The sequence below is a fragment of the Hemitrygon akajei genome, chromosome 29, assembly GCF_048418815.1.
Source record: "Hemitrygon akajei chromosome 29, sHemAka1.3, whole genome shotgun sequence".
Classification (NCBI taxonomy): domain Eukaryota; kingdom Metazoa; phylum Chordata; class Chondrichthyes; order Myliobatiformes; family Dasyatidae; genus Hemitrygon; species Hemitrygon akajei.
In genome coordinates, this window is record NC_133152.1 from 23950568 (window position 1) to 23976324 (window position 25757).

Here is a 25757-nt window from a genome sequence, read left to right on the forward strand (position 1 = left end):
TGACATCAGACACTCAAAACAAGCACTCCACTCCGAGCTCCACAAGATATTTTAAGGAAGGTGAAGGTGAAGAAAAGGTCAATGCTCTCAAAAACTTTTTTTTTTTTAAAGTGTATCCTAACCCACTCATATGGGGAACCCTGGCCCATTAAATGCTCAAAATGGAGAATGAGTGTTCGGGGAAGCAACGAGTACTTTCAGTGGGGAGATCTGTTATGTCACCAAAAACTGTAATGAATTTCTACAGATGTACCCTAGGGAGCAGTCTAGCTGGATGCATTACCATCTGGCAAGGAGGGGCCACTGCACAAGATCGGAAAAAAGCTGCAGAAGGCTGTACACTCAGCCAGTTCTGGCCTCTGCAGCATCGAAGGCATCTTCGAAAGGCAATACTTCAAAATAAGCGTTTCCATCATTAAGGAACATCGTCAACCTAGGACATGCTCTCTTCATATTGCTACCATCAGAGGGAAGATTATCGGAGTCTGAGGACTGACATTCAACTTTTTAGGAACAGCTTCTTCCCCTCCACTAGTAGATTTCTGAGCGGACAATGAACCCCTGAACACACTTCACTATTTTTGCTCTCCTTTTGCACAACTTACTTAATTAAAAGTTTTATATATACACACACTCAGTGGCCTCTTTATCAAGTACACCTGCTTGTTAATGCAGATATCTAATCAGCTGATCATGTGGCAGCAGCTCAATGCACAAAAGTATTCAGACGTGGTCAAGAGGTTCGATTGTTGTTCAGGCCAAGCATCAGAATGGGGGAAGAAATGTGATCTAAATGACTTTGACTGTGGAATGGTTGTTGGTGCCAGACAAGTTGGTTTGAGTATCTCAGAAATTGCTGATCTCCTGGATCTCCACACACAACAGTGCCTAGAATTTACAGAGAACGGTGCAAGAAGCAAAACAAAAATCCAGTGAGCGGCAGTTCTGTGGGTGAAAATGCTTTGTGAATGAAAGATGTCAGAGGTGAATGGGCCAGACTGGTTAGAACTGACAGGAAGGCGACAGTAACTCAAATAACCACACGTTACAACAGTGGTGTGCATAAGGGCATCTCTGAACATAAAACACATCAAACCTTTAAGTGGATGGGCTACTGCAGCAGAATATCTCACTGGGTTCCACTCTAATACCTAATAAAGTGGCCACCGAGTGTATATTTCTTATTGTAATTTATGGTATTTTTTATGTATTGTACAGTACTGCTGCTGCAAAAGAACAAATTTCACCACATATGCCAGTGATATTAAACCCGATTCTGAGTGTCTGCGTTGTGAAATCGTGAGAGGATTAGTGGACATCCCTAACGAAAACACCTTCAAGTACCACTAGGGGCACTGTTTGCCTATCCTTCATTGGATTTTTTTGGTCAACTTGAAGCCAAATGTTGTAATGCAGTAAACAATTTGTCACAACAACCTTCAGCAAACAGAAATTAAATAAATCATCACCAAATTATGTTTTATATAGACTGTGGTGGAGGGTAAGTCCTTGTGTATACTTAAGGCGGAAGTTGACCGTTTCCTGATCGGTCAGGGGATCAAAGGATATGGCAAGAAGGCAGGTGTATGGGGTTGAGTGGGATCCGGGACCAGCCATGATGGAATGGCAAAGCAGACTCGATGGGCTGAATGGCCTAATTCTGCTCCTGTCTCTTATGGTCTACATATTGTGTGTTGAATAAACATTGGTCAAGACTTACAAGACTATTTTCAATGCTGACAAGGGATATTGTATTTCCACTTGGTAACAAGTTTAAGAACTTTTAATACATTGGTGGAATAGCCACCTGCTATTAGTTGCTACCAATCATTACCTGAGTAAACAAGAGTAAATATAACTCAGGATGGAAAATAGTGATTTCACCATAGCCATGAGACATGGATAGATGTAGGCCACTTGGCCCATCAAGATTGCCCCACCATTTGGCTGATTTATTCTCCCTCTTAACCCCATTCTCCTACCCTCTCCCCATAATGTTTGTCACAATTACTAATTAAGTACCTATCAACTTCTGCTTTAAATACACCCGATGGCTTGGCCACCACGGCTGTCTGTGGCAATGAATTTCACGAATTCCACACTCTCTGGCTAAAGAAATTCCTCTTCATCCCCTTTCTAAATGGACGTCCTTTTATTCTGAGGCTGTGCCCTCTGGTTCCAGGCTCCCCCACTGTCAGAAACATCCTCTCCACATCCACTCTATTTAGGCCTTTCAATAATTGGTAGATTTCAAAGTGATCCCCCCCCCCCGCCCCCGTCATCCTTCAAAACTCCAGCAGGTACAGGCCCACATCCATCAAACAATCCTCGTATATCAATCCTTTCATTCATGGGATCATTCTTGTACACCTCCTCTAGATCCTCTCCAATGCCAGCATATCTTTTGAAGCTATAGGGCCCAAAACTGCTCACCATATCCAAATATCCCCCTGGCTTTTCTAGATCTTTTTGCCTTGTAGCTGTTGTATGCTTTGGCTCATTGTCTGTGTATTTGCTTTATCACAGGATAGGTCTTGTGCGTGGCTCCTTAGCTCACTCATTAGATCAGGATTCACACTCCTCTCCATCAGACCAGACGTGGTGCACAGGCCGCACTCGTTGTGCCTCTGCCACCTTCATCATCATTATGTGACGTGTTGTATGTGTAGACGATTATGGTCTCCACAGGCATGATTGCTCTTGGCAAATTTTTCTACAGGGTGGTTTGTCATTGCCTTCTTCTGGGCAGTGTCTTTACAAGACGGGTGACCCCAGCCATGATCAATGTTCTTTCGAGGTTGTCTGCCTGGTGGCAGTGGTCGCAATACCAGGACTTGTGATATGCATACGACCATCCACCACCTGCTCCCATAGCTTCAGGTGACCCTGATCGGGGGGGGGGGTTGCTAAACAAGTGCTACACCTTGTCCAAAGGTGACTTGTAGGCTAGCCAAGAGACGGAGCGCCTTACACCTCCTATGGTAGAGATGTATCTCTACCCCAGGACCCAAGTGCCTCTGTGCTTGCCCCAAATGTTGAATTGAATTGAATTGACTTTATTTCTTACATCCTTCACATACATGACGAATAAAAATCTTTACATTACATCTCTGTCTAAATGTGCAATGTGCAATCATAGTAACTTATAATAAAAATAAATAGAACAGTCAATGTAACGTAGAAATATGTTCAAGTCAGCGTGAGTTCATCAGTCTGATGGCCTGGTGGAAGAAGCTATCCTGGAGCCTGTTGGTCCCGGCTTTTATGCTGCGGTACCGCTTCCCGGATGGTAGCAGCTGGAATAGATTGTGGTTGGGATGTCTTGGGTCCCCAATGATCCTACGGGCCCTTTTTACACACCTGTCCTTGTAAATGTCCTGAATCGTGGGAATTTCACAACTACAGGTGCGCTGGGCTGTCCGCACCACTCTCTGCAGAATCCTGCAATTAAGTGAGGTACAGTTCCCATACCAGTTTATGCGCTACCACTTTAATGGCTAAGGCATATAGTTTTACTGTTAGTTGTATGTTTGATAATGCATTATATGTATAGTTGATAGTCTTGAAACAGTGCCAGTACAAACTTTTGGATGCAACTTTAAATCAATTGTGTAGTCTCTTTTGATTTATTTGTTTGGCTCTTTATTAACACAATTGATAGAGCTACCAACTGAGTATTCTTCATTAAAAGTCTTCAACATACATGAAACATTATTACTTATAGTACACATAATTCTTAAAGGTACACACACAAGTTTATATATTGCTTATCCTTAATAAATAACAAACCACCAATTATCTATATGCTATCATAGCAAGTTACAATTTACAAACCAATTTCCTCCTTTATTTCGTCCTCTTTTCCACACATTCCCTCCTGTCAAAGAACTTAACCTGATTTATCTATTTTACTGTAAAAAAATTTCATCACCAGTTTACTGTGAGAGACTTTACTCTGTTAGGGAACAGAAGTAAAGACACAGACCTTGGTATTCGGTTAACCCTTTCATTACGTGATCACAGGGAGCTGTTGTCTTCCAACTCTGTCAACATCAGGTTATATCTTAAAGTTATGCAGTATATTTTGGGCCAATAGCCAACAGCTAAGCATACTTGGTCAGTGATTTCAAGGAGCACTTGTTAGGTATCAGCAAGTCCACCAATGTTTCAGTGCAGTACACAAAGTTAGAATTGTATGTCTATAGTTAGCTCCTCTGTTTGATAGACATTCTCAGACAAAGGTTAACACAGCTGGCACATTACGCATAATCTAGACCTGACCTCAGTAGCATAACACCAAATCTTTCAAACTTTTAAATTGCTTCCCTCAAGGTAATCGGCTTGATCTGAACTTGATTAATCCCATGCAGTAACTCTACAGCCAACAGAAAATCTGTAGGCATCAAATTATTTTCCAATTCTCACATGGTCTTATTTCAACGACTGATCTTATTTTAACCAACCCTGCCATTGCACCAGTGCTGGGCTTTTTGTCTTTCATACTGTCTGTGAATCCTTTTACAAAGGCAGAGGATCCTGAATCCTGTGTCTTCAATTGCCATCAAGGGCTATGAGTATTTCCATTTCTCTGAAAATCTCCTTAGTCTTGTTGACATTAAGAAAGAGGCTATTTGTCTGGCACCAGGCCTCCAGCTCTTCCACCTCCCCACTGTAGGCTGTCCCATCATCGTGGGTGATGGTCCTCACCACTGTCATGTCATCAGCAAAATTGATGATGGGATGACTTGGGTGTTTGCTATGTAGTCCTGTGTGAGCACAGAGTACAGCACTGGGCTCAGCTCACAGCCTGGGAGCACCCATGTTGAGGACGATGGGGAGGGAGGAGCGATTTTGCATCCTGACCATTTGAGATCGGCTGGTTAAGAAGAACAAGACCCAATTGCACAGTGGTGCATTTAGACGGAGGAGTAGGAGTTTGTTCACCAAGGTCTGTGGGACAATAGTGTTGGAGGCTGAACTGAAATCCAGAAGCAGCATTCTGTCATAAGTGAACACCAGGAAATCTGCGGATGCTGGAAATTCAAGCAACACACACAAAATGCTGGTGGAATGCAGCAGGCCAGGCAGCATCAATAGGGAGAAACACTGTCGACTTTTCAGGCCGAGCATTTTGTGTGTGTTGCTTGAATTTCCAGCATCTGCAGATTTCCTCATGTTTGCTTTTTAAATTCACTACTGCGAAGCCTCTGCCAGTGATGCCTACACTGAAGAAGTTTAAATCTTCTCTTCGACGGGAGTTCAGTGAAACCCTCTCTTGCTGCTCCCCATCTATAATTTCTTCGGCCCTTCAATTTTTCAATCACATCTTGACCGACCCGCTATTCCTATCATTTCGCATTTCTCTCTCCCCCTCCTACTTTCAAATCTCTTACTATCTTTTCTTTCAGTTAGTCCTGACGAAGGGTCTCGGCCCGAAACGTCGACAGTGCTTCTCCCTATAGATGCTGCCTGGCCTGCTGCGTTCCACCAGCATTTTGTGTGTGTTGTTCTGACATAAGTGCCCGTTTTCTCAATTTGTCAAGGCCAGGTGCATGACTATCGCAGAGCGGTTCTCTCGGTAAGCACATCGGCGAGGGTCCAGGGTCTTCCCAGCTCTTCTCAATCCTGCGATCAGGCTGGAGGTGACGGGAGCCCAATCACGATCAAGAGAAAACCTGTAGATGCTGGAAATCCAGAGCAAGGCTCACAAAACGCTGGAGGGACTCAGCAGGCCGGGCAGCGCCTATGGAAATGAGTGCAGTCGATGTTTCGGGCCAAAACCCTTTGGCAGGACTGGAGACACACACCTCCAGGTTCATCCACAGCTTCTCTCCTCATGACATCAGGTCCTGGAATCAACCTCAATTCTACCTCAGACTACACTTCCTTCAACTTGCCCTAATCTTATGTTCATTTTTATTTATTTTGATGTGTATAACATGTGCACATTTAATTTCATGCAGTTCCTATTTGTTATGTTCATGATACTGTGCTGCTGAAAAAAAGGCTAATTTTCATAGCATTTATACCCTGTGCATAAGGACCTATGACAATAACTTGAACTTGTCATACACAAGCAGAACAACTAAAAGGAACGTGTCAATACCTTTCATCGGGTGAGATTAATTTGTAAATAATGCGTTGGACGTAAAGATAGAAGTGAAAACAGACCATTACCTAAATCACCTCAGATGACTGACCTTCTCTTACTGCCCCACTTAAAATGGAAGCCAAAAATGTGTCCAACGTCTACGTCATTTCCGTCAGTGTCGCTGAAGCGGAACTGCGCATTCGGATTACCAGGGGGACCCGCCCCCTCCCGTGCGGGAGCCGGAAGTCTCTGGGAGTGGGGCGCCATTTTGTTTGACCGGGCTCCGGTCGCGCGGAAGCCGCTTCCGGTTGTTTTATTTTCTTTTTTTTCCCCCCCCTTTCCTCCGGCGGCGGCGCGAGGCGGAGATGCCCCAGCATCCGCTGCGAGTGGCCGTCGTGTGTTCGAGCAACCAGAACCGGAGCATGGAGGCGCACAGTATCCTCAGGTAACGAGAGTCCACGGCCTACCGGTGAGCCCGAGTCCCGGGACCTGGCCGGCGCCTCGCCTCGCCTCGCCTCCCCTCCCATCCCATTCACCCCGCGCCTCGGCACTCGGCAGGCAGCGATCACTCTCGCCTGGGCCTCCGCAAAGCCGTGCCCCGCCGCCGTGGGCCGACTGCGGTGCGGGGCTCTGGTTTCGCCGCCAGGCCGCTTGATCACGCGTGGCGTGCCCAGGGCTCGGCTGTCGTGTTTCGTCGCCTTTTCTCGCCCTGCTTTCTAATCCGACCTCCTCTCCTAACCCCCTTCCCCTTTCCCTAGCAATCTTCCATTGGGTGTGTCTGCAACGGTTTCCCTTATTCCTCTGACTCCTTTGTCGGTCTCCTTAAATTCTCCATATAGTTTCCCCCCCCCCCCCCCCCACCTCCTCAAAGTCTGCCGTTTCTGTTCTCCACTAAAACCCTTCACTTTTCCTCGCATTTCCGTCAAGTACCTCGCGGCATTAATCTATTAGTTTTAACTAAGTGAAGAATGGATGGATTTGACCACAAAGATGGCAACTACGTTTACTTTTTAACCAAACATATGTCACCACGATTATTTCTCCAATTTTCTTTTCTATCTTCTGACTTAAGCTCATTTTGTCTAGCAGATTTACCTGCTGTTGACCATATTTAACGAAGTGTAGAAAGTCTAAATTCTCATTGTGGACCTTGTGATGGCTAACATATTATTTGCTTTCCTGTTTAGATTTACTTCTCATAACAGGTTAAATTGATTTTTATTGTATATTACTACTTCCGTTCCACAATTCCTTAACCTCTTGTGTTGGCCCCTGAAATATTTAGCTCTTCTGCTCACAGTTCCATTTAAGGACTCTGATTAGGATTCTGTCCCTTTTTAGTGGATCATAAATGACTTCTGAAGTAATTGATGTGTGAAATTATATATATGTAGGGGCGAGGTTGACAAGATTCTCGATTGTTCAGGGCATGAAGAGATACAGGGAGAAGGCAGGATATTGGGGTTGAGAGGGAAAATGGCTCAGTCACAGTAAAACGGCACAGCTAATTTGATGTGTTATGGCTTAATGTGGCCTAATTCTCCTATATCTTACGGACTGAATAGAAAAAAAATAGGACAGAGTGCAGACCCATTCAACTAGACAACACAGAGCTGGAGGAAGATGGTACAGCCAAGCATACCAGTGGTAACAGAGAAGTGAAAAAGGGAAAAAAAAATCGCATGTCAAGATTTGATTGTAGCAGAGGTTTGATATAATGAAGGTATTTGTAATCAGGGATGCAGATGAAAGAGACTCAGATTCTGATGCAGAGTTTTGACATGAAATATCAACAATTCCTTTTCCCCTCACAAATGCTACTTGACCTGCTGACTTCCCCCAGCTTGCTCATACAAATTAAGCCATAATTGCAAACCACTCTGGACCATCGAGCTCAAGTGATGGGTGAATGGGATTTGGTGCAAGGTAAAATATGATTTCACATTTGGAAGATAGAACTACAGCTACTGGAGGGGAGTGTGCTCACATAGACAAGTGCTCAGTAGCAAGCATAAATGATGGTTTCAGCAGTGGTGGATTGGCACAGAAACATGATCAGTGACAGTAGAGAATGGTAATGTTTAGTTCACCTTTCAGTCATTAGCTACTAAGATTACAAACAGTTTGAATCAGCTTTGGGAAGACAACATATAGAAGGGTGAAGTTAATCAGTTGGAATCTGTTTAAGTAGTGAATCCAGTGGGCTTGGTTGTTCTGACATTGAGTTAGGAAAATAGTTTGCTTAACTAACTGACAAACAACAACTTGGATGGATCAAGAGATGTTAAGATGGACCTTGTTGGTATTCTTGTTTTCAGGGGATCCTGAGATATATGTGGGCAGAAAATGGGGCAAGGATAGATCATTAGTATATTTGAGGCTCAGTATGAGAGAGGCCATTACTGTTGATTCTCCAGCTACAGTTGAGCATGTAAGATTTGGGTTCTATCTAGATGAATGATGAGAGAGAGAGAGAGATTGGAGGACAATGAGTAAATATGCCAAAAACTTGTAATTGGGACCAAAAAGGATAGATTGTCCCTGTGGTTGACCTCGTAAATATGCCATTGCTTGTCTCCTATTACCTGCGTGCTCATTTCAGAACATTTTAGGTGTTAGGTTACTTCCTTGTTTTTATTTTTATCTTATTTTCTTGTGCTTAGTAGCTCTGCTGCCATCTACAATCTTAGATCTTTTTAAATCTTTCCAATATTGACTTGCGTTTTTCCATTTCATCCCTCCAGTTATGGCTGTCTTCTCAGTCTCTTTCAATCTATAATTACTCGCAACATATCCCTTATGCTTTCTGTCACTCTTTAGTCTCTTGTAAATTTTTGTATGATTATTCTTCAAGGTGCACTGGCTTTTACCCAACTGCTCATTGCTGTGCCTTGGTGAGCATTATCTGCCCAACATTCCCTGTCTGTGTGGTGCCTGGGAATTAATTCATTAGGCTCTGAATTCTGAATGTTCAGTTTTGAATGTGTAGAATTCTAGACCTGAAGTAGAGCTTTTTCAATATCCTGAGTTAGTTTATTTTTGGTAAAGTGTAATACTTTTGAATTATTTGATATTTCTGAATTTATATGTGATGTCAATTTAAAGAACATTATTTCACTAAGTATCCGTATAAAACCTGCATATGTTAATATCAAGTTTGAGTTCAAATTTGTCATTCAACCATATATGAATACTGATGGATACAGCCAAATTAAACACAGTACAAAAAAGATAGCAGTAAACATGCAGTCACGTAGAAAATGTGGCCTATGTCTCAGAAAGTCATATCCTGAAGATTGATGGTGCATGGGATGTTGTCGGCAAGAACAAGCTTGCAGCAGTCCAATCATCACACACTTTCAAAAAATGCAGCCGTGAATATACGCAATCCAGTTTGTCTTCCACCAAGTGGACACTGGAGTGCAGTACTGACGGGAGGGGCTGGCCCTAACCCAGCATAGATGCCATGCCACACAGCCTCCAGCATCTCCACCCTTGGGCAGCTGTAACAGGTAACCCCATGGCATGAGGCCCTGGTCTGTGCTACAGTCAGGGCCACACTGCTCCCTCGCTGTTGGTCTCACCAGTGAACCAAGCTTGCAGTATTCCACATTACCAATGTCCTACAGGGTCTTGCCAACACAAGAAAATCGTCTAAGGTAATTGCTCGCATCATCTACTGGGTGGTGAACTGCCACTGAGGCCTTCTTCCCTGGCTGCAACACAATGCAGTCCAGCTGCCCTGCTATTGAGGTAGTGGGGTAGGCCTGCAGTACTTGATGTTCTTGATAACCAGCAATGTAAATGTAAAGGATGAACAGTTATCCATTTGATTGGACCCAGAGCGGCTGCTGCATCTGAGCGTGGCACCATCTTACCAGAAGTTAAATGTTCCTTCAGCTTCACTTTTTTCCCCACTGTAGACCTTTGGTCCATGACATTGGGCTGATTTACACCATTGTGTCTGACTAGAGAACTTGTATGTCCTAGTGTCAGCTTTTCCACTCTGCCATAAAGAAGACCTGTGGTCTCTAGTGAGCAAGAATCCGGCAAATCGATGAGGATTACAGGGAGGTGAGAGAGGTTTGCTCAATTTCAGACAAATTAGTACAGGGCTGTCAGGTTGTATCGCAATTTATATTTTAACTGTAACAGCACTAAGTGGTTTACTTCAGGTTAGCAAAACACTACATAAATGCATCCAATTTGGGGTTTCCCAGGTTACAATTGACCGAAATTACAGAAATCTAACTCTGCAAATTCCCCCTTGCTATCTTTAAAGTGCTTTAAAAATGTAGGTTGTCCATATGTATGCCATTAGTTTAATTTTGGTGATTGAATGCTTTTGAAACTGAACTGAAAGAATTACATCAAGGGTGCAGTATGTGGAGCTCAATATGGGGTGTTTCTGACTTGTGGAAAAATAGGTTTATAGTCAGTTCTTAGGAAAAGCACACTGGCTGATTTGGGGACTTCATTGTTTGAATATTTCTTTCCCACAAATGTCCTGTTTAAAAGTGTACTGTAGAGGTGAACCACTCTGTTTTAAATGGCTGTTGGCATTTTGTTTACTGTAGTTGTACGTTTGATTAAATTTCAGTTAGTCAGCTGAATCTATTGAAATTTATTCCTAGTGGTTTTATTCTTGATTTTGCATTATCTTCAGTTAGTTATAGTACCATGTCTTCACTTGCCTAGAACAATTAATAGGACCCAACACTGGAAGATGAATTAAACCTTTATTCAGTAAAACCATTCAGCCAAAAAAAACAGAACAGTGCATCCAGAGCACAACTATTTAAACAGTTTACCAAGCACATTCGAGACATTGTTGGGAACAACAACTGATCAGTGAAAGTCTGCCTGGGATTGGTTGTTTTGGTTCACTGTAATATACTAAAAGTCAGTCTTCATATTGTAATAAGTTAGGGGGTACATGAATTATACTTATTTTTGGAGGAATTAGTGGAATATCACTGTTTCATACATTCTCAACAATGTTTCACCTGGGTTCTCAGTGTTGTTAGCCTAGGCCACAGTCAGAGACTATATTTTAAGTTATTTTTCTCCCAAATTTGATGGTATTTTTCAGAACTAAGAACTTATCAATGTAAGAACATAAGGAATTGGAGCAGAGTTGGCCATCTGGCCAGTCAAGCCTGCTCAATCATTCACTAAGATCATGGTTGATTTGGCTGTGAATTCAGCTCTGCCTTTTCCCCGTAACCCTTAAATCCCCTGCTATGCAAAAATCTATCGAACTGCCTTAAATGAGGTAGTTCCTGTTATTTCTTTGGACAGAGAATTCCACAGATGCACTACTGTATGGAAAAAACAATTTCTCCTCATTTCTGTCTGAAATCTGTGGAATTGAAGTTATCACCTAGTTCAAGACTCACTAGTGGAAACAACTTCCATGTTTCTATAAGATCCTCTCTGAATTTTTTCTGAATTCTGGCAGGTTTAGTCTCAGGTGACTCAATTTCCCCTCATAGGCAAACCCCCTCATCTCAAGAATAAATCTGGTGGACCTCCTCTGCACTGCCTCCAAAGCCAGTCTATTTTTCCTCAAGTGTGGAGATCAGAACTGCATAGTAATCTTAGTATACTCCAACCTGTACAGGTGTAGCATTACCTCCCTGCTCTCAAATTCATTCCCTTTAGCAATGAATGCAACACTCCATTTCCCTTTATGATAACTTGTTAAACCTGTAAATCAAGAATCTGCGATTCATGCACAATTTCATTCAGTCAGTTATGCCCTTCCGCACAACAGCATGTCACAATCTTTCATCATTTAAATACTAATGTGATCTTCTAGTTTTCCTTCCAAAGTGGGTGAGTTTGTATTTACCGTTTTGTATGCCTGCTGCCAGACCCTGCAGACTTTATGAACATTCTATGCAGTTTGCTTTTTCACGCAATTTAGTGTCATCAACGAGCTTAGATACACTACTTTTGGTCCCTCTTCCAAATCATTAATGTATACATGAATATTTGTGGCCCAGCATTGACCCCTACAGCAACCTGCTCATCACTGACTGCCAACCAGAGAAACATCCATTTATCTCAAATCTCTGACTTCTAGTGATCAACCCTATCTATGCTAATATATGATCTCAAACTCCATACATCCTTATGTTATGGAGATGTATTTTATGGAGCACCTTATTGAATGCCTTTTGGAAATCTGAGTATATAGCATCCACTTGTTTTCCCCTATCCACTATATCCTTTTTTTATCTGGCAAATAAACATTTAAAGATTAATATTGCTTGTTGTTAGTTTCCATGACTGGGGATTGCAATTGTGCTATGGACTTTATTTTTGTGTGGAATAGGAAGTTTGATCACTTGATCCTGCCTGGCAAGAAAGGGCTTCTCTCTGGATCACACTTGTAATATCCCCAGCTTCCATGAAGAGGCACTTTACAACCATGTAGTTGCTCAATTTTAACTGGCAACAGCTTTTGATATACCTGTTGTATATGTATGGATGTATTGCTAATAGAACACAATATTTGAAATACTTTGAAAGTAGTAGATATGCAGCACCATCTCAAGTGCTCAGCTGGGTTATTGGAAAAGGTAGATGGGTCCTTGGTTTAGTGCCTCAGCTATGTGCATTCATACATTCAGTCAGTGGTACTATACCCTTAGAAATAATGATTAGGGAAGGAAATAAAAATGTATTGAATCACGTAAGCGGATTTCAGAACAAATGACCAATGCGTGTTAAAGGTATGAGGAGTAAGCTGGAGGAAAGAGAGATGGAGAAGTTTAGGGAATGATTCCAATATTTAGGGTCTAGGCAGTTGGAGGAATGGGTATCTGGTGAAAGGTAATAAGCAGGAGTTCAGAATTAACAAATTTGATACCATAGGGTGGTATAGCTGAAAAATGGTTTGTGATAGGAAGAGGCAGAAGAGATTTAAATGACAGATGTTTCTGGTTGAAACCAATGTAGATCAGTGGATAAGGGCTTGTAAGAAGCTTGAATTTGTATTCTTTGAAAGAGAGCATTGTCTGTGGGATTGTGCTTCCTTGGTACTAGATTGGAATGAGCAGGTTCTTCAGTCTTTTGGTTGAGAAGATTGTGCCGGCTGTGAAGCCACACTGATTCACTTCTTTGGAGCAGAGTCACTTAGAGATATTCACAGTTGAACTAACTCAGCATGGGCCACAAGTTGTGAATTTTTAAAAAAGGATATCTATGTCCTCTTGTTATTTTACTTGCCCAGTTACTAGAGTTGAAATTTATTCTGATATAACAATTTTTATATTCTTTCTGTTTATCCAAATTTAGATTTGGATTTCTGAGCAAAATAATTCATTGCAGGTTGCGGTTAGATTACTGATTACCTACTGCAGTGTACATCTAAAAATTTGCATTAGGACTTAAATTGAACAATTCCTAGAGTATATTCAGAGTAAGCTAAATCTAAATAAATACTCAGTACTTCTGATGCAGGGATGACTAAACCGTGAAAATCAGTTGCTTGTGCAGCAGTATTTGGAATTTTGAAGCTTGATTCTATAAGATTGGTTTCAATTGATCTGATATGTAGATGTTTTCTCCCAACAGTCAGCAGCTGAAAACCCTGCAAAACCCCTTGCTCCAAACTTCCTTGACACTGAAATATACATAATTCTGCAAATAATGGTCATTTCAATGTATTACTCATTGTCAAACATTGTGGTAACAGAACTTTGAGCTAATGAGTCTTTGGTGATTATCAAGCACCAATTATGTTTAACCTACACAGCTTTGTTCTCCCAAAATTTCCATCACATCCATAACTCAGTTATGCATTGGGCCTGTTTACGTTGGTTATTTAATTATCAAGTTTGTGATGTGGGAGGGAGCCAAATCACCACGAGAAATCCATGCAAGCTGTGGGAGAATGTGTAAACTGCATTCAGCAACTCCAGGGTCAACACCAGGTTGAAAAGCTGTGACTTTTCCAGCTGCACAACTGACTCTGCTTTTGTGGATGCTTCCTTTTTGTAATTTATTTCTTTATTGAAGTTCATCATCAAACAAACATGTCCATAAGATGTATTTCAGACATTGTACATATATCATATATTCATATTTGTCACAAATCTCCACATAGTATTTATCTGAGGTATACACTTACAGAAAAGAGTGGAAAGAAAAAAAAACAAGCAAAAGGAAAAACTATACAAGTAGGGAGTGATTTTTTTTTTTAACAACATATTGATTTGTGAGAATAAAATCAGGCCTATGAGGCATTATGTAGTTAAACCATTTTTCCTAGTTTGAATCAAATTGTTCCAGCTTATGATTAACAGATGCTGTTATCTGTGGATGCTTCCTAAAAGCAAAGCCTTTTCAAATTATGCCTTGTGCTTAACCTTAAGGTTTGGTTGGCTGCTTTCATTCTATTTTTTTACTTCTATTATTGCTTTTAGTCTTTCTGAATCTTGGATATTTTCTTGACTTGAGTTTACAGGAATATAGATTCATAACCCAAATTTTCTGTTTTATAAAAGTGTACAACATGTAGGGTGAGTCATCTCAAAACCATTACTAATTTTTTTGATAGAATTATTTGATTTATATCGTGTAAGCTATTGAGTGTGTGGGTAAAGAGACATAACTTTCAGTTCAAAACAAGATCCACCAAACTCAAAAAAAGATGAAATGAAGTCTGCCTCTTATGGTCTGATTCAGCTATTGTATATTTCAGAACCTCGGGTTGTGAAAAACCACAAAATTTCCTGTAATTACACTTTATAGATAAATGGATGCTTTCTTCATCATCTCCATAGGGGAAGATTGACTGCTTCTGCTAATTTGGCTCAGTACCATGTGGCTTTAGTGGAGGTGGAGTACGCTGATGAAATATACCAGTTTAGGAACTTGCAATAAAACCCAAGCATTCTACACCTGCATGTTCAGTTTTGCAAGGATACCATGGAATTAATGTCAAGTTTTGCACCTTTAAAAATGGAATTCTGGTGATGGCACAAATTTCAATTAATTTAAATAGAAATTATTTTTCAAGATGTGAAAATTTACATGACTGATATCCAAATTTCAGTGTGAAATTTGAAATGGGTGTTTTCTGAATTATAGCTGTCATAGTATTATGTTAATCGGAAGCTGTGGCATTTATTCTTTTTTTGTGAACTTGGACTAAATATTTGATCTTGGTCTCGAAGTTTGGCATTACAGCTGTATTTAAATTTCTATGTAAATCCAGTTTTACTCTTTGAAGTTACTCCACAAATGTATTGGATCTCCTTGAACCTTGGACTACTTTGAATTGCAGACAGTCCTGAGATTATGCAAGATTTCCATTCCTAAAAACTGCCTGTAAGTTAATTTTTCCTGGTCAGAAACACCTTTCTTCTAGTTTATCATACCAGCCAATCCTCACTTGAATATTCATCCTAACTCTATCCATAATAAAGCTAATGGAATATATATTGTATCCTGTCATTAATGAATCCCACGATAACATTTTAATATTACTACTGACTTGTAAGATGCTTTTGAAACGTATGGGAGAATTTTTGTAAAGTCAGGTTTCCTTGTATCAAACCATTTTATCCTAGGGAATACCATTTGACTTTGTGCTTTGCTGGTCTGAAATAAACAGTTTTGTGTTACAGATATTATATAAATTGCATCCAACAACACCCTTTTCAGTAGAGAACATGAATTGAATTTTATATTCTAATTGATGTGTATTTTCTGTTAACAAAAATTCAGCCATTTACTTGGTTGATGAATGGTGGTTTAAAAAACTACAAAATAAGCAGCTGGATCTTCAGTTAATTTGCTGAAAGAATAATAAATTGACTTTATTTGCTAGTTTACAATTAGTAAATTAAAATTAAAAGCCGTCTACCTTATCACTAACAGAAGTAAAATCTGTTTCATAACTTTAACTCTATAACCATATGCAGTGGATTCCAGTTTATTGGGACACATCAGAGCCAGTACATTTTGGCCCAATTAAGTTTCATGGAAATAGTTAAAAAGGTATAAAAAGACAAACAGATTAGCAAATTATATATTAAAATGAAATACAGAACAAATTAGAACACTATTATTAATACCACTACAGTACTATAAAGCTATATTAGTTCCAATGGCTGTCAATGGAGGAATTATTCAGTGTATGTTGGTATATTCTTTTGGCTATAAATGAACAAAATCAGCACAGACACATAGTGTAGATAATGCACTTCCTTCATACAATACTATTGACACTTGCATCCTCCAAATTTTCATTGTAACTTTCAAGATGATTGTTGATACCTTCTAATCCTTTTGCAGTACCTAGCATGTTGAAGTAGTGAAATCATGTCATTTTTACTCTTGATTGTTTCTCTCAAAATAGTTCTAAATTGTACTGCTGCTTATTTCTTGCCAACTATCGCTGACAAAAAACACTTCATTGAACATAAGCATACGCAACCAATACAGTTTAAAATGTGATCGATTTTAGCATGGTGCAGTGTCACACACGAACGGCTGTACAAGTGAACGCATCTGATGCTAGTTAGAAGCTGTTCAGCAATAGTCTTCTCCCTCAATTACGTGGCATGCTGTCCCAAATAAATGAAGGGAATCCCAGCCATTTTTGCAATTAGTTTCTGTTCTTTAAGGATTGTCCCAAATAAGTGGCCGTGATTATCTGGGATCTACTGTGTCCATTTTCTGCAAGTTCCTTGTCAAATAGCCCATACATAGATGAGCCCCTTTAATGCATGCTCAAGAGAATCCCAGCTACAATCTTGCATTAATAATCTAGCAATTGTGATTTGGTTAGGTGGCATTTTTGCAAACCGATTGGTAAGATAAGTCCTTTTAGGAGTAGTATTCACATACATGGATTTTATGAATGTAGATCTGGATATTTTGGGATTGAGCCTGTGAAATACATAACAGTAGTGGATTACAGAAGAGATTCATTAAAGTGTGTAGAGTGAGCTAGTTGGATATGTCTAAACTTTGAGCCAAGGAATATTCACGGTTTTAGATAGATGATCACAGTGAATTTGCTGCTCTATGAATGTGATGTATTGCCAACAAACAGTTGCTCAGTAAATTTTGCGTGCAAAATTCTGCCTTATTCCTGAAGAAAAGTGGTTATTTTTAGGTTTTAAAGGCTGCTTCAGTGTTAATAGGGTCCACACATCTGGGGCACTGCCAGAGACTTAGGGGTTAATCTCCCTGCCCTCAAGCCTTTAACTTTATATTTCTACTGATTTATTCTTTCCATTTTGCAATTGCCCCTGTCCTTTTGAGTTCTGCTGTCCATCAACCCCTGATTTAACTACCGTAGATGCCGGATTATAAGCCGCTACTTTTTTCCCACGCTTTGAACACTGCGGCTTTTACTACGGTGCGGCTAATGCATGGTTTTTTTTCATGCCGCCAAAAACATTTTGCCTCGTAACAGTAGACCAATAAAATTGATGAGTAGTTCACAGAGGTCCAATGAAATTGTACGATAAATCAAGCGCACTTTCACAATTAAATTATTGTAAATCAGTCATTTGTACTCACCCTCATCAACATGGAAAACACTCGAAGAAAAGCATTGTGCTGCCTTTATGGCAGTTATTTAGTTTATAATATTTTCGCTTAGTAATTCATTTGTTAGTATTTTCTAGTTAAAGTTAGAAGTGTTTTAACTATATTTGTTTTCTGTACTACATCCCGGGATGCTGTGACGCCACATCCGGTTTCGCCGCGTCTTGTGGGGAAATACCGGTTTGGAGAAACGGGAAGGTGGGGTGGGAGCGCATTAGACCCGAGCGAAAACGCTGCTTTTAAGTTAAAGGCGATCAATAACTTTTCCTGGTAGGCTGCAGTATATATATTTTTTTACCAGTCGTTAGGAGATATTGGAATGTTGTTCGTGCACTGTTCAGTAAAAAAGTATACGCAACGTAATTTGTGTGTTACTGATACGTATGTATATTTAAAAGTAGCCTATTTACAGGCACGGTTCGAAAAAAAGCATTTGCAATATGTATTTGTTTATGTTACCATATGGATTTAATTAAAAGTTAAAAAATCCTCACGTGTAATATCTTTCTGTGTAAATATCTCATATTACAACGTGGGATACCTGCGGCTTAAAATCCAGTGCGGCTTGTACAAGTACAAAATTGATTTTCTTTCTAAAATTAGAGCCTGCGGCTTTTAATCAGGTGCGCTCTGTAGTACGGAATCTACGGTAGTCTAGTCACAGGACAATTTATAATGACCAATTAACCCACTGACCGGGTACATTTTTGGACTGGGAGAGGAAACCCACATATTTTCTGTCTCCTACCACTCCACATTGAAGGAAATGGAAGTCAAGGAGCAGGACTGACAAAGGTTGAGGCAATTATTCTAGTGAGTGTTAAGATGGGGCCAAGCAGACTATTTGGCAAAAGCTTAGGATATATATGCAGATAAAAGGGAAGCAGTATGGTAATCCTCTAGTTTCCAAAGTACCTACAGCTTTTTCTATGTTTTAAAAGCATTGAAGCAGAAATGACCTTGGGTTACCCATAGCCCTCTATTTTTACAAACTCCAGGTACCTATCCAGGAGTCTCTTAAAAGACCCTATTGTATCCGCAATTGTCCCCAGTAACATAGAAACATCTACTTGGTGAAGTATTGCAAGCTTGCTGAATTTGATATGTATCAATGATTTTATTTACGGGGAAGATTCTAAGCTTTGCCATGTGATTGAGTTCAGACTTGACATGTTAAAATACATAATTCTGGCTAATTGTTCGGTGTCTCTCTCACAGTGGTGGAGGAACCAAGCAGGGCAGGCAGCATCTACATAAAAGAGTAAACAGTAGACATTTAGGGCCAAGACCTTTCATCAGGATGGTCATGATGAAGAGTCTCTGCCCGAAATGTCAACTTGGATTTCCAGTATCTGCATATTTTCTCATCTAATTGCTTGGTGTGTTGGTTTTGTCTTTTTTTTTGCAATTCCATTACTTCTAAGTAATCAATACTTAAACATTGGGATGGTTTAGCCATCTTAGAGTTTTAATTTTGCATTTCTATTATTTCTCAGTTTTATAAACTACCTTGCCAAACTACTTAAGTCCATTTGCTTGTAAGCTAGTTTTTTGTGTTATCATTTGGGTTTTAAGTCATGGGGTTTCAAGCTGTGGCTTCCATAAAGCTATGTAACTTCCCTATAAACAGGGTGAACGTCGAGTAAGGAAGGTGAGCTTGATGGTATAAATATTTTCTTGAAGCTAATGAAGAGTGAAAGTTAGTGCATCATGTAGTGGATGTGCTTTAATTTCCCAAGAATCTGATGCAGAATAACTATCCTTCTGCAGTTCAAGTTTAGAGCTCAAGCATTCCTCCCACGGTCCAAAGACATACTGGTTGGTAGGCTAATTGGTCACAGTAAATAGTCCTGTGATTAGGCCAGAGTTAGGTTGGAGAATGCTGGGCTGCACAATTCGAAGGGCTGAAAAGGCCTATTTTGCGCTGAATCTCAATTTTAAAAAATCCTAATAACCCATAAATTCAAATACATCAATGGCCTTGTAGTGTAGAAAAACTCATCGTAATTTATCTTGTTCTTTGTATTCCATCTGCTGTTTTCCATGCAGAGTTAGAATGTGCAGCTGTTGCATATATTTTGTTCACTGTAACTTCAGTGGCTAATTTGCAACTGCAATAACTGATTTCAAGCATACCAACAGACACAGTGCTCAGGGCTGAGGAGATGATATTATGTATTATCTATTAGAAAGCAGGTATCTTCAATCTGAAAGCCCTTACTAAGTCTCCCACTAGTTTTATCTGAGGGTCTGGACACAATGGCTCAGGCACAGATCACATCAATTTATTTCAGCTGTCTTCAGTAGCGTATTTCCAATTTTTTAAATAATCTTGGTTATGTACCATTTATTCATTTTGTTGGCATCCATCAATTATTCAGCTAGTGTTGAATATAGCTCCTATTCACGAACTGTTACAACCTATGTAATGGAATCCATGCATTTGTGTTGCTCTTGCCTTGGTATGACATCACTTTTCCCGACCGTCAGTGTTATCCTATAAGGACATTTCACAATAGAAATTTTGAAATTTTGGACTTGTGTAACTGTTTACATAGAACAGCAGAAATTGCTCTTTTGGGACTTCCACTTGTTTTTAATTTTGTAGATTAAAGCTACATTTTTTGTGTTCATGTTTTGCTTGACTGCTTGTATAGACTGTACTGAATGGTTGAAAATCTAGTGGCTTTTTCATGTTTCAGTGCCTGCATATTAAGCTCCTGTGGTCGCAGACTAATAAACAGGATACCTTGTATTTCCACAGTAGAATGGGCTTGGGTCACAGAACTGTTCATCAATCTAGATTTAATTATTGAGAGTAATGTACCGTAGATTCCGGACTACAGAGCGCACCTGATTAAAAGCCGCTGGCTCTAATTTTAGAAATAAAATCAATTTTTTAATTGTAAAGGCCGCACCGGATTTTCGGCCGCAGGTGTCCCACGTTGTAATATGAGATATTTACACAGAAAGATATTACACGTGAGGATTTTTTAACTTTTAATTAAATCCATATGGTAACAAAAACAAATACATATTGCAAATGCTTTTTTTCGAACCGTGCCCGTAACGCGGCTACTTTTAAATACGTTGCGTATACTTCTTTACTGAACAACATTCCAATATCTCCTAACGACTGGTAAAAAATATATATACTACAGCCTACCAGGAAAAGTTATTGATCACCTTTAACTTAAAAGCAGCGTTCGCTCAGATCCAAAGCCGCTCGCGTAATGCGCTCCCCCCCTCCTTTCCGTTTATCGCAAACCGGCGTTTTCCCACAAGACACCGCGAAACCGGGTGTGACGTCATAGCATCCCGCGATGTAGTACAGAAAACAAATATACCGGTAGTTAAAACTCTTCTAACTTTAACTAGAAAATGAATTACTAAGCGAAAATATTATAAACTAAGTATGCCATAAGGCAGCACAATGCTTCGAGTGTTTTCCATGTTGATGAGGGTGAGTACAAATGACTGATTTACAATAATTTAATTGTGAAAGTGCGCTTGATTTATCGTACAATTTCATTGGACCTCTGTGAACTACTCATCAATTTTATTGGTCTACTGTTATGAGGCAAAATGTTTACGAGGCGGCATGAAAAAAAATCATGCATTAGCCGCTCCGGATTATAGGCCGCAAAGTTCAAAGCTGTTCAAAATGTGGGAAAAAAGTAGCGGCTTAAAATCCGGAATCTACGGTAATTCATTTAGTATGTAGTGGCACTGCTAGTAGTGCTGTTTGTCATTTCTGACTTTGGGCAACCTGTCTGGAGTTTGCACTTGCTCCCTGTGGCAGCATGAGTTTACTCTGGGAGCTCGAGTCTCATCCCGGACCTCAAAGGCATGCTGGTTGGCCACTATAAGTTGCTCGTTGTTGGTGACTGAAGTCTGGGGAGGGGGTGGGGGGGGGGGGGAAGAGTTGAGTGTTAGGAGCGAATAAAATGGAATGTGTCTATAGTTAGCAAAAATTATGCTTGATTGTCAGTGGGCAAAGGATCTACTTCTATGCAGTATAATCTGTATTATGTATAGTCGGGAAAACCCGGAAGTTCTCTCTCCAGCACTCATTGTTTGAGCATGTACAGACTTTTTGTCATTATTTTCTAAACAATACAGTATAACAACTATTTACATAGCATTTACGTTGTATTAGGTACTATAAGTGATCTAGAGATGATTTAAAGTATAGGCAGTCTTTAAGTCGAATTTGTATGCAAGTCGGAGCGAGTACATCCGGTATTATATAGTGTTGGTTAGTCAAACGTTTGTCTTAGTTTATAGTATATATTTTACCTTTCTATGCATGTAAAACACTAAGAAACATATGTATTTCAATAATTAAACCCCTGCATTGCTTAGTAATAATTGTAGCTTTTATTGGGGCAGGGCCTTTCACATGCTCCATTATTCTCACTTTATCCTTTAAAATTCTTCCGATCGTCGACGCTTTTCCAATGACCGATGGTGTTTCACCTCTTTCCGATCAGTTTATTATTTCCACTTTATTTTCAATCATGATCATTTTCAGTCAATGGAACAGAAACACTGCGGATTCAACAGCAGCCACGGGTGGCGTGTCTGAGCTCCCCCGATTCCTAAAGTCCACCCACATTGAGACAGGTTAAATAAGGGACTTGAGCATCCGCGGGGGGGTCCCTGAACCAATCCCCCGTGGATAAGGAGGGCCGACTATCTTAAGTTGCATAGCTTTGTTCTTTTTGGAATGTGTGTGTACAATGGCTTATTGGGAGATTTTTATTCCATACAAGTCTATATTGTTCACTAGCTGTTATTCCAAGTTGGGTATTATTGTCTGGCATCTTGTGCATTTTTCCAGTAAGAGTCACTGGGAGAGCTACTAGTTTTCATTGAACTTGCATAGCAGCAATTTCAGCTTTAATTCACTATGTTATTTCTGTCTGATGTTTGAGGTGTTTTGTGTGCTTTCTTGGCTGCATAGTTTTGAACATGCAAAATAAATGTGGTGTGCTAGAGAAGGTTGGAAAGAGCTGGTTTAAATGATAGTTACAAGACCACAGCAATATCTACTTCATGGATTGAAGTTTGTAGTTAATGCGAAGCATGGTGAGTCAGTTTGCATTTGTGGGAGTGTATTGAATAGTTGAAATAAAATAGTTCAATTGGGACACTGAATGTATAATTATTTAAAAAAATTGTGATTTCTCAAAGAATTCTGCATGTGTTTTAGTGAAGAGCCACTAGTGTACTGAAAATTGATCAACTTATTTTGCATTTTGATCAACTTGGAAATTGAGATAAAGTGTTGATAGTCTGCTGTGAGCATTGGAGGTATTGAGCTTTGTTGAATGGGATGTGGCTCCCTGAAAGTGTTGATAGTCTGCTATGAGCATTGGAGGTATTGAGCTTTGTTGAATGGGATGTGGCTCCCACAGTGTCTTCCTGCTTGCATCTAGACTTGATAAGGCAAGAGAAATGAGCTGACAAACAGCCTCCTCTCTCCCACATATCTCCCTCTCCAAAGGCTAAAACAGAGTTTTGGTTTTATGCCAGATTTTAACTGTTCAATTGCTTTTCAAAAAAAAATCAAAACAGTAAAAAAAAAGTTAATTATTTAAAGTAAGGTTTAGGTTTACCTTTTCCTGATAATTCCACAGACTTAAGAATCCTCATTTGCAAATGAGCTGTAACTGATTCTGTGCCAGTTCCGTTTGGCAAAGATTGCAAAAAGCGAATCCTTGCTCACAATTGAGTTCTGCGGCTTAACTCCAGCAAAGGACTGGTGTCTTATTCAGCGTATCTGTGACTGGCTTCAGAGAGGGACTGAATGTCAGTTTTTCCGAAGCAACTGGTTCAATGAAAATTGGAACAGCTAGAGATGCTGGTAATCCGATATATAAATAAAAAGTTGGAAACACTCACCAGGTCAGGTTGCTTCTACAGAAAGAAATGGTAAACATGTTGAGTTTCTATATGTCACAAACTTTTTCTAGCCCCTCTGTTTCTTTCTTTGTAACTGAAAGCTACCTTTTCTTCTCCTTTCTCAATTCAAAGGATTTTCGATCTAAAACAGCACCTTTTCACCTTTCCACGAATTTTGACTGGCCTGAATATTTTGCTATATATTTTTAAAAAATTAAAGCCTGCTTAATTTGCCAGCTTAAAGATAGTCTAGAATGGAGCTTTCAAGTAAATACTCTTTTGGGGTCGTGGGGGACAAGGGTAAAACCTGAATGTTTGAATGAGAGAAATATCTGATAACAAACTGGATCGTATTCTCCCCTAAACAGAATGGGGAATGTGTACATGGTGAGCAGAAAAATTAAATACCTCATTGATATGGAAGAGCTATCTGGTACAGGTGATTTTAGCAAACTCTGAGGAAGTGGACTTCCTGCTAACTTTTTGAGTTTTTTCCCTACCTTTGGAGAGGGTATTGTGTGTATATACTATTTGTAGATTAACTGTATAATTTGAAAAGATGAATCTGGGCATGTTCTAGATTCTAAAGTACTTGTTCTCAGATACTGTTTGCTAGGTCTTATGAAAAGCACAATGAACTTGTATTCTGGATTCTAATGTACTTGTACAGTGATTTTAAAATAATTTTAAATGATTTAATTTTTTTCTAATTGTACTTTAATTCTAAAGTTGTGTTTTCTTTTGTTTTGCAGCAAAAAAGGCTTCAATGTTCGATCGTTTGGTACGGGGATGCACGTGAAGCTACCAGGACCTGCTCCGGACAAGCCAAATATATACGATTTCAAAACTACATATGATCAGATGTACAATGATCTCATTAGGAAAGACAAAGAACTGTATCCATAAGGCACTCTTGTGTTTTTAGGTCACTGGTTCCAAGGTGTCTGTGTTTGCATTTTTACTGTAGTGGGGAGACATGCCACAGTTTTGTAAATTCACAGTAGGAAAATAGTGTCAAGGGTGAGTTAGGTCCTTTGTACCTTCTAGTGCTTGTATAAAGTATTCCAATTAATGGAGGAGTTTACAAAGTACACCTAGCAGTGAGTAGTGGAAGTGCGTGTTTGGTAAGGATACATGTGTGTAGTTATGCAGCAGCAGATGCTGCAGGACCACTAATTTCCAACTTCAGCTCTAGTTTAGACAAATCACTCAAACAGAAGTGATAGGGTCTTGGATGCTGGGCATCCCTTTTCATTCAGATGTAGCATGATCATGGCCATTTTAGAGTGCTATGTGATCTAACTAGTAAAAAATGCTTTTTTTCCTAAAAGAAAATGAGCACTCTGATCGGTTGTGAAGGCTTCTTTGGAAGAAGCTTGTTAAAACAATAATAGAAGAGACATTATTACTGGACTGAAATATTTGATGTCAGTACAGTGATGTATATGTCCTTAAATACTCTACTAAATACATCTGAATTAAATGATCTTAGAACGCCAAGGTGCAGCATTCTTAATGTAGGAAATGTGATGTGACTTGCTTTTCAAAGAAAGTTGAGGGCAATCCTGCCTTTCCACATTTCTTTCACCTTGAGTTAAATTCTTAGTCCTAATTATAATTACTTACATTTATATGGTGACTTTTACAACATTAGCAATGACTTAAAGCACTTACAGCTGAGTACTTTTGAAGTGTAGTCACTTATAATGTAGGAAATGTGGCAGCTAATTTTATGCACAGTAATTTTCCCACAAACGGCAGTATGATGAGAGGGAAATCTTTTTTAATAATGCTCACAGAGGGATGAATATAGCCAAGATTTCAGGAATAAATTCTCCGCAGTACATCTGGCTGGGCTGACGGAGTCCTCTATTATTATTATTACATACAAGAAATAGAATCTTCAGCAATGTAGTGCGCTCAGCACTGATAAGAGTATTAGTCTGCAATCTTATGTCTGAGGCACGAATGTTGCCAGTAAAGCCACAACTGATGCAAAATTTAAGCTATTGAAGTGAAGTATACTATTGCAGTATTTCTCTGCCCAAATGACTGGCTTTCACATCGGTTGTAAGGTGAGAGCAGCTTGTAAGTTTAATGTATTAATCTATTCATAGTAGGTATATTTAGATTTGCTGGGTCAACTCAAATTTATGTACAAGCTTAAGCAATCATTGGCTTGAGC

At 39.7% G+C, this 25757-nt stretch overlaps 1 protein-coding gene across 1 annotated transcript in view; it reads left to right on the forward strand.

The window, feature by feature from the left end:
- The first annotated feature begins 6328 nt into the window (after window positions 1–6328).
- Window positions 6329–25757, forward strand: part of ssu72 (SSU72 homolog, RNA polymerase II CTD phosphatase) — an 86437-nt gene continuing 67008 nt past the window's right edge. Inside the window, exons 1-2 of the mRNA XM_073031903.1 lie at window positions 6329–6536; window positions 24325–24468. Of these exons, the coding sequence (XP_072888004.1) occupies window positions 6457–6536; window positions 24325–24468 (224 nt within the window). The 5' untranslated portion in view covers window positions 6329–6456. The remainder of the gene's footprint in view (window positions 6537–24324; window positions 24469–25757) is intronic.